General features: G+C 43.2%; 1 protein-coding gene across 1 annotated transcript in view; it reads right to left on the minus strand.

Moving 5' to 3' along the window:
- The window catches only part of GRIN2B (glutamate ionotropic receptor NMDA type subunit 2B), a 167540-nt gene that overhangs the window by 19415 nt on the left and 135415 nt on the right, over window positions 1–12710 (minus strand). Inside the window, exons 6-10 of the mRNA XM_050969910.1 lie at window positions 11571–11779; window positions 11082–11253; window positions 10261–10414; window positions 8608–8733; window positions 5599–5828 (exon numbers count right to left, since the gene is read on the minus strand). Coding sequence (XP_050825867.1) covers window positions 5599–5828; window positions 8608–8733; window positions 10261–10414; window positions 11082–11253; window positions 11571–11779 — 891 coding nt within the window. The remainder of the gene's footprint in view (window positions 1–5598; window positions 5829–8607; window positions 8734–10260; window positions 10415–11081; window positions 11254–11570; window positions 11780–12710) is intronic.

Genomic DNA, 12710 nt, shown 5'->3' on the forward strand with positions numbered 1-12710 from the left:
AGACTGCAGAATCTATGATAAACACACCCAACTGCAACTGCAAAAAATTATCTAAGACTATATTTATGTATACAACAAATGTAAGTCATAAATCAGAAAAATCTATTACTAACATATGATCAGCTGTAACTATTTAATAGCTATTTATTAAGGAGAAACTTTTAGCATAATATGTAATTACACATAGTACACATGCATTATGTGTGTTTACACACAATATATAGCTACACTATATAATATTTTTAAATACTTCTTACTATAGCACCTGATGATTTACAAGCACATGCAGAGAAATAATCAGATTTTAAGCCACAATATTCCAGACTATCAGAACTCTGAGTCTGTTTCACTTCACTATGAACCAGTGTTTCTTTTGTTAAGCACTCTAGTTGATACCACTGTTACTGATAAAGGTCATATTTAAGCAAAAGGCATAGTTCAACTCATTTGCAGGGAGATGTACCCCTAGGAAAGCACTGTGGAAAGAAATTCAACTCTACCCCATGACATAAGGTCTGGATATTCAAAAACCTCTTTATTTTGGGGAGGTTTTTTTGTCAAGTAAGGTGCATCATATTTATGCATTTTGGAAAAGGTTATGATTTATAACAAGAGGACAGGATTGGAAGTGGCATGGTCCTTCTTCTGTCTGCCTAACTCATATCTCCACAAAGGTGTCCTGACAATAAAAATCATTCTGCTGTTGAAAGATGATGTACTTTCTGCCTTTGGACACTGCCACATAAAACTTCCTTTGTATCCTGCTGAAATGTGTGGAAGTACCACAAATGTCAGTTAACACTAAATATTTAATCCCGTGGAAGATTTGTACTGCCTCCAAGTTATCCAGTTAGACAATCTTCCCTTTGCAGAGCTCACAAGGCACAAGACTGACCCTCACTTTTAGTCCTCTTGAAAAACATCCAGCTGAAGGTATCTGCTCCACATTTTCCCTAGACTTGTCCAGAACAGGTATTTGTGGTACAAAAGTTGCAAGCTCAGGGAAGCATTTAACTTCAATCATGTGAATAATAGCCCATTGACTTTAATGTCACCACTCATGAGCATAAAGTTAAGCTCAGGCTTAAGTCTTCTGCATATCTGGGATCCTTGTATAATTTCGATTTAATGTGCCGCAAAGTACAATGTGGGAAATAATTCATTTTTCAGCTTCACAGCCAAGCACCTATTACTGCCACAAAAGAGCAGATCCTTTTCTTTCTGTAGGTTTTTCAGTGAGGCTTTTGTTTTGTATCAACCTGAAATGTTACATTTACCTCAGATCTACCTGTGTTGTTTCGTCTTCCAATTATCTCTGTCTATCCCCTTCCTTTGTTACAGAAAAAAAAAAAAAACCAACTTTTTTCCACTTTTTTCCCCCTTAAATGTAGATCAGTTTTATGAGTAGTGCCTTTAGAAAATGACATGCCAAAATACATGTCAGAAATATCAAAGTATTTTGTATAAAGTATACTAAAATGAGCTATTTTGGAAAATATCAGAAATTCCTTCTGCTTTCTTACACTCTCCTCAAGTTATTTTTCATAAAAATACTGGCCAGTTTTAACTTCAAAACCTACCTTTCAAAAAAAGAAATAAGCTCATATCTATTGAAAAAATAACTGACCCATGCTGCATTTGTCTCAACATTGCATTAACATCTTGAAAAGCAAATAAGTCAAATAGGTGTGAAGTTTCAGCAATCTATATTAATTTGCAGGCATGCAGAAATCAATTTCTCTTCTTTTCATGTCATTTACAAATTACCATTTTGATACTTTATTAACTTCTTTGGCATTTCCAACTAATTTATAGGAAAGGATACTATTTTTTTATTATTATTATTAACCTACTGCCTTCTAAATCATTTTATTTAAATGCCCTGCTGGCTGTCCACATTTGCTTTTATTCTATTACTGCTTTATATGAATGGAAATTACGTATAGCTATTAGATTACTTCACACATTAGTTCATTTTATATAATCTTTCCTGTATTTATTGCCTTCGTTAGACTGAAATACCGCGGGCGCTTGTTTCTCTAATGTGTCTGAAGCTCTGCCACTAATGGAAATTGGGTTGTATCTTCTGATTGCACTCAGATGAAATCCAGACCCGGGAGCTGACTGCACATTCTGCGACAGGCCCTCCTGCCACTGGGGCTTTGCAGGGCTCAGGGCAGCAGCAGCAGCAGCCCCCTGAAAGGATCCTGGATGGATGCAGCCCAGCAGCACATGTAAAGAGGCTCCAGCTGGGCTTGCTGGGAGCTGGCACTGCCAGTGTGGCACTGCCCCTACCAGGACCACCTCCAGCCCCTCTGCTGCACAAGGTGGACCAGTGGAGGTGGAAGGTGCTGCTTTGGCACCTGCGCAGGAGGAAAGTGGTTCAGCCTGCCACAAGCACAGGGAGCTGGAAGGAGATGCTGTCAACATCAGGACTTTTCCTGCAGAACTGACCAGGCCAGTGCTGCTCTCAGGCAGGAGCAGGTTTCTCCTCCCTCAAACTGCCCATGGCTGCCCCAGAATTAAGAGCTAAAGTTTGATGTATGATTTAGCAGATCCCAAGGTTAACAAGAAGGAACTAACAGCCATCATAAGGTGGGTTCCTGCACCAACTCTGGCACCTGTTTTGAGCCAGCTATGCTCAAAGGGTGGCATTCAGCAAGGTCAGCATCACCTGGGACAGAGAGAGAGAGAGTGGCAGAGGTCCCTACATTCATACAGGGGGTCTCCAGACACCCTCAGTTCAACCTGGTACCCTGGGACAGAGGCATCCACTCCAGCCCAGCTCAGACAGACATGCTCAAGCATCCACAGAAGCACAGTGGGGCATGACTTTAGTCATTGTACTGCATGCCATTAGGAAGTAAATGCTGGGGCACAGCCAAGGCATCATCCAAGAGACATCCACCATCCTGAGCCATCTAGAGCACTTCAGTCTGCTTTTCTGGGGAAGAAGCATGCCAGCAGGCACCTCTTGCAGTGGCTCTTCCCAGGCAAAACCTAAGGAAGAGGGTCCAAGGAGACACTCAACTTCGCTGTTGCAGAGTGTAGCCAGCCTGACCTTGGCAAATGCACCCCAGCCAGGCACAGGAATGGATTTGTGAGTGCATCTGGCATTTTGGGTGCTCTACAGTGTCAACGGGACACCTTCCCCAGGTACTGTGGAACTACAGAGACATTTGCAAGCAGATCTGGGTCTGGGCAAGTAGTAACAATATCATTTTGTTACTGTCACTTTGCCGATTGGCTTGGATTACATCATCCGCTGAGTCCTTGCGATGGACAGGGGTGCCCTTACCAGCTGATGGACCAGGCCAGGAGACGGATCTGCCTGATTTTTGCTGTGGACACCTGATCATACATTTGGGATAAAACAGATTGGAAGCAACAGTTTTTCTTCTTGGAATACAGTCTTTCCCACCTGGCTTTGAACAGTGACTGCCTCTTTTGAAAGTCTGAACTGGCTTTAAGCAGGCAAGAGAAGTGAGGTAGAACACAGTGCACCTCCATGTGCCCTGGATGTGGCTGTGCCCTTCATCCTGGCCAAGCAGGGCACTGAGAGGGTCAGTGAGTTGCAAGCAGTGTGCGGGCTTCAGAAAAGGGTAAAGATGAGATTCAGAAGAGTGAATTCCTTCCAGACCAGGGGATCTTGAAGCACTGTGACAAATGTCTGGATGACTGCTCACAAATCCTGCAGGGCCCTTTGCATATTCAGAGAGTAAAATCCACAAGCCCAGTAGATCAAGCTCATTCACTCACTTTATTTTGGATGGAGTTAGTCCCACCTGCCTTTATTGCCCAAAGGCAGCTGTTGGCCTTCAGTTTCACCAGCCAATTTTCATTTGATTCCAGATGCTCTGGTAGGTTGTAATCTTACCCAAATATTGCACTTGCAGTAGCAGCTATGTTTGAGGCATACCACAATCCTCTATGTACTAAAGCCTTTCCCTTCCCCAAGGAAAAAAGCACATATGCTTTAGCGTAGCAAAAGTAAATACAGGTACATTGGCAGGGAAAAGTGGAAGAAAATGGCCTCAATCCAATACACACAGGTGGCCCTACAGTGAAATCAACAGGCCTAGAAATTTGTATTCAAAGGCTCTGTGAAGCTCCAGGAGTCACTGCTTTCAAATGATATTTCATGCACATATTTCTGCAGGTATGAAGAATATCTTGAAAAACGTGAGAATGAAAGCATGTTCTCTCCATGAGCCTAGGCACAGCCTGAAACAATAGGTCACAAGTACAAACTATCCCATTTAGCTCAGATAGTTGAAAATCTAATGATGACAAACTAATGTTACCTCTGATAGGGCTGGCTGGTTTTGAACAGTATCTTTCAGTCTCAAGGTCAGAGCTCACAGCTTCTAAGGAGTCTCTAGAACAATCTCCACCTGACAGAAAGCATCCTCCCCTCCACCCCATCCTCAACACAGCACATTGCAAATGAGGAGACAGTGTGAAACAAATTGAGGTCAAAATAAAAACAAATAACAGGAGCATTTCTGCATGGATTGTATTATTTGGTGCCACGTTCCATTCCAGGGAAAAAAAAGAAACAAAAAACCAAACAACAAAATGAGCAAGAAAAGCTCCTATGGTTAATCCATCACAGAGTTTCCAGCCTGCTGAACAGGACACCATATACACAGGAGGCCTGGCCACAAATTATTTCTAGACTGTCACGACAGACGCAAGAGTCAGTAACTACAACCAACCCAGCAGCCACAACTGACACTTGCAGTCCTCCTCTTGCTGCCATCCCAGTAGCAATGTGTGCAACCCATTGCTATTTGGCTGCCCTGCAGTGGCATGACCCCTTAAGCAGCCCCAGTGACTGAGTAACAAGATCAGCACGGGCAATCGAGCCTCACAATACCCAATTCCTTGTGAGTAGCCTCATCCCAAAACAAAAGTAAAGGAGAGCACAAAGCATTACACCCTCATGAGCCAGACAGTGCTCCCCTGCATGTATCAGCAATCTTCTCAAATCCTCAAGTGTTCAGAGTCCAGCAAAAGTGAATGCTCTGCATGGACAAAATGCTGTGCAGATAAATAAGGCATTGAAATGCAGTCTGAACACAAAACCATCTCTTGTGGTAAGCTTCCAAACGCCTTGAAAAAACAACAGTAAAACTTAAAATGCAAGCAATAGTAAATCATCAAAGGCACAGTGATTTACCCCCATGGACAGGACTTGTTTTCAGAATAAATTAACAGATCATATTTGCTAGCCTAATGGCCAGCATTCCTACCCAAACCAAATAATTTAATCCTGAAAAATGAGGTTACAGCCATTATACACATTGTCTTCAAAGCTCCATTAATTTGTTTCTTGCTGACAGTCAAGGTGTAGCTTGGGATCATGCAAGCAAGCACAGTTCAGTTCTGTCTATAATTCATTCTTGAAGTGCTTATCACATGTAAAAGTGCAACTGAATACCAATGAAGAGCAGTTGTGCTATTTAAACTGGGATCTAAAGCTATAATGTGACTCTGAAAAGACCTGCCCCCTTTCCTTGTGAAAGGAAAGAAGAGAGGGTAGAGCAGGCTATTCTGTGGAAAAGGCTGCTTTGAGGGTTTGTGTGGATACATTACCTTTTTGTCGCTCAAGCCGGACACCTGGTCCACGTATTCCTCTTGGATCATGAAGGCAGCCAGGTTGGCAGTGTAGCTGGCCAGAAAGATGACAGCGAAGAAGGCCCACACCGACACCATGATCTTGCTAGTGGTACCCTTGGGATTCTGTACTGGCACAGAGTTGTTGAACACCAGCCCCCACAGCAGCCAGATAGCTTTGCCAATGGTGAAAGAGGGACCTCCTGGTTCTAGAGTGATGGAGAAACATGATCCCACAGTGAGCATCTGAGAGTAAGTGGTCTGCATTTCCAGTCATATACACATCTTGATTTCAGAGTTAAGAGCAGAATCTATTCCCACTTGTGAGGTGAATATCTGCAGCTGCACTCCCCTAAGTCCATGCTACCATATCTCAGCTGAGTACCACCTGAAAAATTATTTTTTAAAAATGTCCTCAGGTTTCCATATTTTTCTATCTCAGGGATTTCCACTGAAACATCATACAAGGGCATTTTTTTTATTTGATTGAAGTATCTAGAAGACAAAACATTTAATTCTGGTTGAAGTGTTGTCTCCAGAAACAGAATTTACTCAGAAACATTCTATCCTCATTTCTATCTGTTCAAGAGTAATGTCCTCAAACCCCAGTATACATCTGTGTAAAACATGGCTCTCTTTACTGTACTTGTAAAGGTATGAGGAAGGGCACCATCTGAAACAGCAGGGTTCTACAAATACTTCTGCATGAATCTTTCGTTACTCAGCCTGTCAAAGATCCATGAACCAGAGAAGAACACAACTCCCTCTCCCCGTATTTTGTGTCTAAGGTGCATGACAGTGACATACACTTGTTCCACCCTAAGAAAATCTGCAGGTCTGCCCCAGATAGTCCAGGAGCAGATCCAGTGTTTTAAAAGCTCCTATTTTCCCCTTATTCACTTTTCAGTGTGGAAGCTCAGTCATAGCCCAGAAGCCATGTATGCTAATGAAGCACTAGATCTGAAAACATGTGAAACGGCACCTGTCTCCCAGCAATCTTGTATCCCCATTAGTGGGAACCTAACCCAGAATGTCCTCAGCTTTAGCACAAGAGGAGCTGAGAGGAAGAATGCCAATGTGATCACTCTTTGGACACGGAGAAGATCCTCTTAGGATGAATGGAACAGTTCAAGCACCTGCCCTTTGTCCAACAGTGCCAACCTCATCAACATCCCACACTTTATCTCCTCAGGCAGGCTGATTGGGCCCTAGTGCTGCTGCCTGTGGTTGACTCCAGCAGAATAGCAAAAGGGAAGAAAGTTTTGACATGCCTCTCCAAACCTCCAAGCAGCGAATAGCATCGATCATCTGGAAACACCAACCGTGTTACCCTAAATACAACTGAACAATGCAAGGGGCTCATTTTCTACCCAGGGAACTGCACACCAAATTCAGAGCAGAATCATCACCTGGTAAACAAGTGCCATTAAATTCCAGGGAGATGAAGTTCCTAAGAGAAACATAGTTGGGCAGTCCTTGTCTTTTTACATGCTGGAGTGGCATTTTTATATCTCTCTACCTAATGTGCCCTAAGATTTACAGGTGAAAGGCCTGAAAAACATCAGTGGGAATTGTGCAGTGGAAGGAAGTTGAGAAGTTCCCTTCTAAAACTTTCCTCTCTCCACTGATCACCTCACATGCTCCCGCAATTACTTTGTCAGACCAACCAAGATTGTAATGGGACATTCCAATCCAAGAATTTTGATGTCCGTAAAGAGAAAATGCAGCTGTTTGAGGCATACTGTCAGGAGCATACTGTCATAGTTCAAATGCAGCCAAAGTAACATTAGCCAGGGTTCTCATTACCAAAATCAGCATTTCAGTCTCTGCAGCAGGTTTCAGTATCTTCATATTTCATCTCTCAGGGATAATATCTGTCTGATCATGCAATACTCTTCATAATTACTCAGAAATATTGATACTTGTAGCTGCAGTTCGGCTAACTTAACAACTGCATAACTGCATGTCTGTACTAAAAACTGCCTCCAGTTCCACATCTGTATGAATACCTCCTAAGAGACTCGGGTTTCTCAGGACTTGTGCCCACAGATCCATGCAATTATGATCAGGTGCCATAAAGGCCCTCTACAGTCCTGTGTTAAGAGACAAGTTCTCCACTTCCCCATATATGTGGTTCTGCCTGCATTCTCATTAACACTTTTTACTTTCACTCCTCTCTAATTTGATAGCATAAATTCACTCAAAGCACTAGACTTGGGAGCAAATGACTGCATTTTCTAGTAACTGTCTCTCTCCCACTATTCTGTATGAACCAATAAATCCAGAAAAGTTTGAAGGGCTGATTCACCAGGGGGTGAAAATATTCAGATGACAGAAGACTCAACTTGCTAACTGTTTTCATGTCAATAAGGGGGAAAGGCTGTATCTTAGGAAGGACAGACAGCCTTTCTTTAATTCATCTGTCTGCCCTCTGAAGATCAGAATGACAAAAATGGATCACTTGCTTGGTCCCAAATTTCCTGCTGCCCTTGAAAAATAATTCTTTACCCACTCCCAAGAATATGAGTCTCCCATTCTCTCAGTTGGTCTTAGAAAGCCAGAAGGGCAGGGAAGGACCTGACCAGGTGACAGATGTGGATTCTGGAGGACACAGCAGCAGAGTGACTTGCTCTGCAGGATGGATTGACAGTGCTGAGCCCTGTGATTGCCTCAGAGTGCAGCACCATAGGTCCTGCCAGCATTGGCTACCAGGGCCCATTTTCCTTCAATGAGAAACAAGTTGGAGCTGGTGTGTGCTTTAGACATGAAAGGCAACACAGCTCCGTCTCCCACGCCAAGCAAATGATCCATTATACACATCTGCTCTCTTCACAGCCTTTTTTCCGTCTCCATTCGTGTCCTCTTCAGTCTGAATGCAGAGCTCAGAGCGGGCTAGCTCCATGTCGCGTTCAAGGCAACAAGGAACACCCCAACAAACAGAGACTGCAAAAACCAGAGGGGATGATAGCAAGAAACAGCCCCCCTTACCTCTGCCATCAGCAAGGCACCGATTATAGCCCACAGGGCTGAAGTACTCAAAGACGAAGACAGCCACCGCAGAGATGATAAGCAGCATCACAAACATCATCACCCATACGTCAGCACTGAAAGGCTCTGGAGAGGAAGAGAAAGCCATGGTGAAAACCTAACACCGAACCTCCGTTGCTCTCCAGAGAAGCCCAGTGTGGGGCAAACTGGGTTGGGCAAAAGCAGAAGTTAAAACAAAGTCTTTAACCTGATTCTAAAAACTTTTTGAGATGGAAAACCTGAAGTTTCTGTCTCTGTAATGACTGCATTCCATCGTGCTGTTACATTTGTGACACATGGCTCCATCTGGAACCACGCACAGCCATTGTGGCATGCATTGATAAAATAAAACACATTGATAAAAGATTGTTCCCAGGAAGTCCTCCAGCACCATCTGGAGAGAGTGGGGAAAATCAGGCAGAACTGGCAGAGTTTCAGACAAGCATCCAACTTTCAAGATGTTATCTAGCCAAAGAGCATCTCCAAATTTCTAAGGTTCAGCCATAATGACAGTAGGTTTTTAGTATTCCATCCCTCTAGCAATGGGAACACTGGCTCATTCTAGAAATGTTCGTGATCATATTCTGCAAGTATTTGATCTCTGCCAGGTTTTCTCCTTCTCCCAGCCTGAACAGAAAAAGATAGGACTGAACCAGATCAAAGAAACAAAGAACTTTGCTCCAGAGTATAGCCAATATTGCAACTTCATTAAATTCCAGTTTAGAACTTAGGAGATAACTTTAACATTGCTTTTACATACCCCAGCAATATTGGTGGACTTGCTAAGGGAAAAAACTCCTGAAGAGTTAGCAGTCATGAAACTCATATTTTAAAAGGTCTGGGAAAATTTCATTACCCATATAAAAGTATTTCTGTCTGTGAGTGTTCTCGGGACTCTGGCAGAGAGCAGACAGTAATTACATAACTCATATAGTGTGTTTGCAGCATCATAAAGCACTTTATAAAGCCAAATAGTAGACACCAGGAAGGCACGAACGTCTCAGGGAAATGCAGTATCATTTCCGTATTCTCTGATCGCCCTCCGCCGCTGAAGGGCATTAGAAATGCCTTTATTGTAAGACACAGTGTCAGCACAGAACCGAGGGCTCAACTGCTCTTGAAAAGGTCTATTAGTTCTCTAACTTCTACTAGGTGTCAAGGGAGGGCCAAGTTAACAACACCTTACAAATAATGTTTCTCAATGTGCAATTATTTATTGCCAATTGCTATCACCAAGGGTTACGGTAGCCCAGCTATAAGGTTTGAATCAATTTTCTTCTGGCCTACACTCCTTGAACATACTATTAGTTGAGTCACTGGGAAATCACGTGCTGCAGTGTATGTGACAGCTCTGAGTGAGCCCAGTTTTTCTAGGATTAGGCATACAATTGCTGAAAAATGCCTTGGAACTCATAGGCAGTGCCTATTTGCACTTGCATTTGCTGGATTTTACTTGCCTGGGACTCAGTTCTAAAACATCACAGTATATTTTTATACACCTGTCCCACAGGTACTCCCAAAAAAGAGTTTTCAGGCCTAGAATCACAAGCAACCTTCACCTAATTTTTTTTTATGACCATCGGGTGAAGTTTTAATTTTAGATTGAAACAATACCTAAGAAGGCAGAAGGTGAGACAGTTCCATTGCTACGTGACACCATGACACTGATTCCCGTCTCAATGAAGGGCACAGAGAAATCCACCACTTCTGAACGTTCCTCATTAATGGTGAGGGATCCCACAGCCATATAGGCCCGTTTGGTGACAACCTGGGGGAAGAAAAGAAAGAGCTCACACACAGACACGAGGCAGCCCTCAAGCACCACAGTCAAGCCCCTTCTCATCTTCCTGCCTTTAACACAATCCTTTTACTCCCGTAATCCCATTCCCTATATTGTTTGTAACACCTCTCCTTTCTAATCTTTCATCAGGACACCTTCTTCTTTCAGAAAACCTATAGACATTAATCTTCTCCTCAAAGCTGGTATGTGGACAAAAAATAAATCCACAGAGGTCTTAGGATAAACACATCATCCACGGAGAAGACGTCTTATCTCATTTTTCTGTCCTTGCTTTATCCTCCCTCGAATGCTGCAAAGCCTTATTTCATTCTTTATTCACCTTATATACAACCTAAGCATAATCTAGGTTGCAGCAACCATGGTGAATGGATATCAGCCTCTTCCTAAGACCGTGTAGGCCAATTTGTGAGACCACAGAGAACAATAATTAATGGTCAGACAAGAAAGGTTGTCATAGTCGGAGTGTCAGAGCAAATTAATTCACTCAGTGCCAAGAAAGAATGCAGGCCAGTCATTTCTAGAGTCACTTCTGTCCTTGCCTCAGAAGTGGACCCAATAATGATGGGAGGCTCGACCTGACCAACGTCACCCAGCCCAGGGTTGAAGCCCACCATGCCCTCCCTTTGCTGCTGACCTCTCCAATCATTCCATTCCACGTCCCATTGATCTTTTTTCCATGCTTGCCATTAGTCACCAAGTAGAGGTCATAGGTGAACTTGACAGACTTTGAGATTTTCTTGAGGATGTCTATGCAGAACCCCTTGCAACATTTCTTCATGTAATCTGGCTCCTCATCAGTTTTATTCCTGAACCATCACAATAATAATGGGTTAAAAGACTGGGAGAAACAACTGTAATTCCCCTCTGTTGTCAGTTTGCATTCCCCCTCCCATCATATAATGTGGATAATTTATATTGTGCTATCTGTGCTGGAGGGTAAAGGGACACACTGCAATGATTTGCCCAAAGGGGCCCATCTTGAGTGGACATGGGACGGGCTGGACAAATGGAGGTGATTTTCTAAAAAGGATGACAGGTTATGATGGTATTGTCCCAACAGACACTTTCCGTTCTGCTGAGAGCAACGAGCCCCAGATGAGCAGAAGAATACAGGGGTGCATACTCAGTCACGATGCGTTTTTGGCAAGGGACCGTGTTCCTCATGCAGGTGCCACTTAGGGGGTCCACGTTCTCCACAATGACAAATGGTGCCTCTTCCAAGGTCACGATACTCAGGTGATCATCCTCGCGCTCCTCAGAGTCAGGATACAGCTCAAAGCGCGGCCACACGTAATACTTCATCTGCAACTTTTTTTCCTTCCATTTCCCCACCTGCGGAGACACAAACACAGAAGATAAACTTCAAATTGTGCCATCCCTTTGCATCAAACACAGCTACTGCAGGACTGGGTAAGAGGACCATCCTGGAGTACCCAAACTCATGACTCATGTGAGATGGAGACATTTCTGGGGAGAAAGCTCTGAGTGAGTGGATTAAAACAAGGGGGAAGTGCAGAACAAGAAATACCTCTGAGCTGTCTCATCTCTGCAATGGTCTCACCTTCTGGGAGAGTGAGTGGATAACCATGGGAATACTGTAACCGTGGTCAAACAGACTTATGTCCTTCAACTTTTTCAGCCAAACAACAGGAACACAATGACTTGGTTACATACCTTAGCTGGAAACAAAGAATCGTTTTACATTTCTAATGCATGAAAATTAAAACCAAAGAGTATCTATGATGATTTTTAAATCTTGCTTTTTTTCCCTACTTCTCATAACTTCCACAAATTTCTATTGCAAGTTTGGAACACTTAATTTTCCATTTTCTAAGTGAAAAGAGATCATATCTTCAGTAGTCAAAAAAGGAGGTGGGACTCAATTATCTTATACCTACTGCTAAGAATGAAAGCTGTTTAGAAGCCACTGCAGTCCTTAAAGAGACAATACGTGCAAGCTCACCCACTGCCCAGGCAGACCATTTCTTAGCCCAAGAAAAAAAAAAAAATCTGGGAAAAAAGAAAACTTGAACATCAACTATACTTTCAACTATCAAAGTCTCGCCTTTGTTCTCAATTCCCCCTCCCACCATCACAGTTGACAGTAATTAGCACCTTGGCTGGCAACCAAAGCTGAGAGGGTGAAGAAGCTAACTGGGCTTTAGAAGAAGCTTTTCTGTATGATCCTCAAAGCAAGTCCTCCAGGCCAGGACTGAGACATGCTGACTTGATGGCAGAGGCAGTGTGGGTGCGTGGGAAGCTT

Source organism: Serinus canaria, chromosome 1A (assembly GCF_022539315.1).
Source record: "Serinus canaria isolate serCan28SL12 chromosome 1A, serCan2020, whole genome shotgun sequence".
Taxonomy (NCBI): Eukaryota; Metazoa; Chordata; class Aves; order Passeriformes; family Fringillidae; genus Serinus; species Serinus canaria.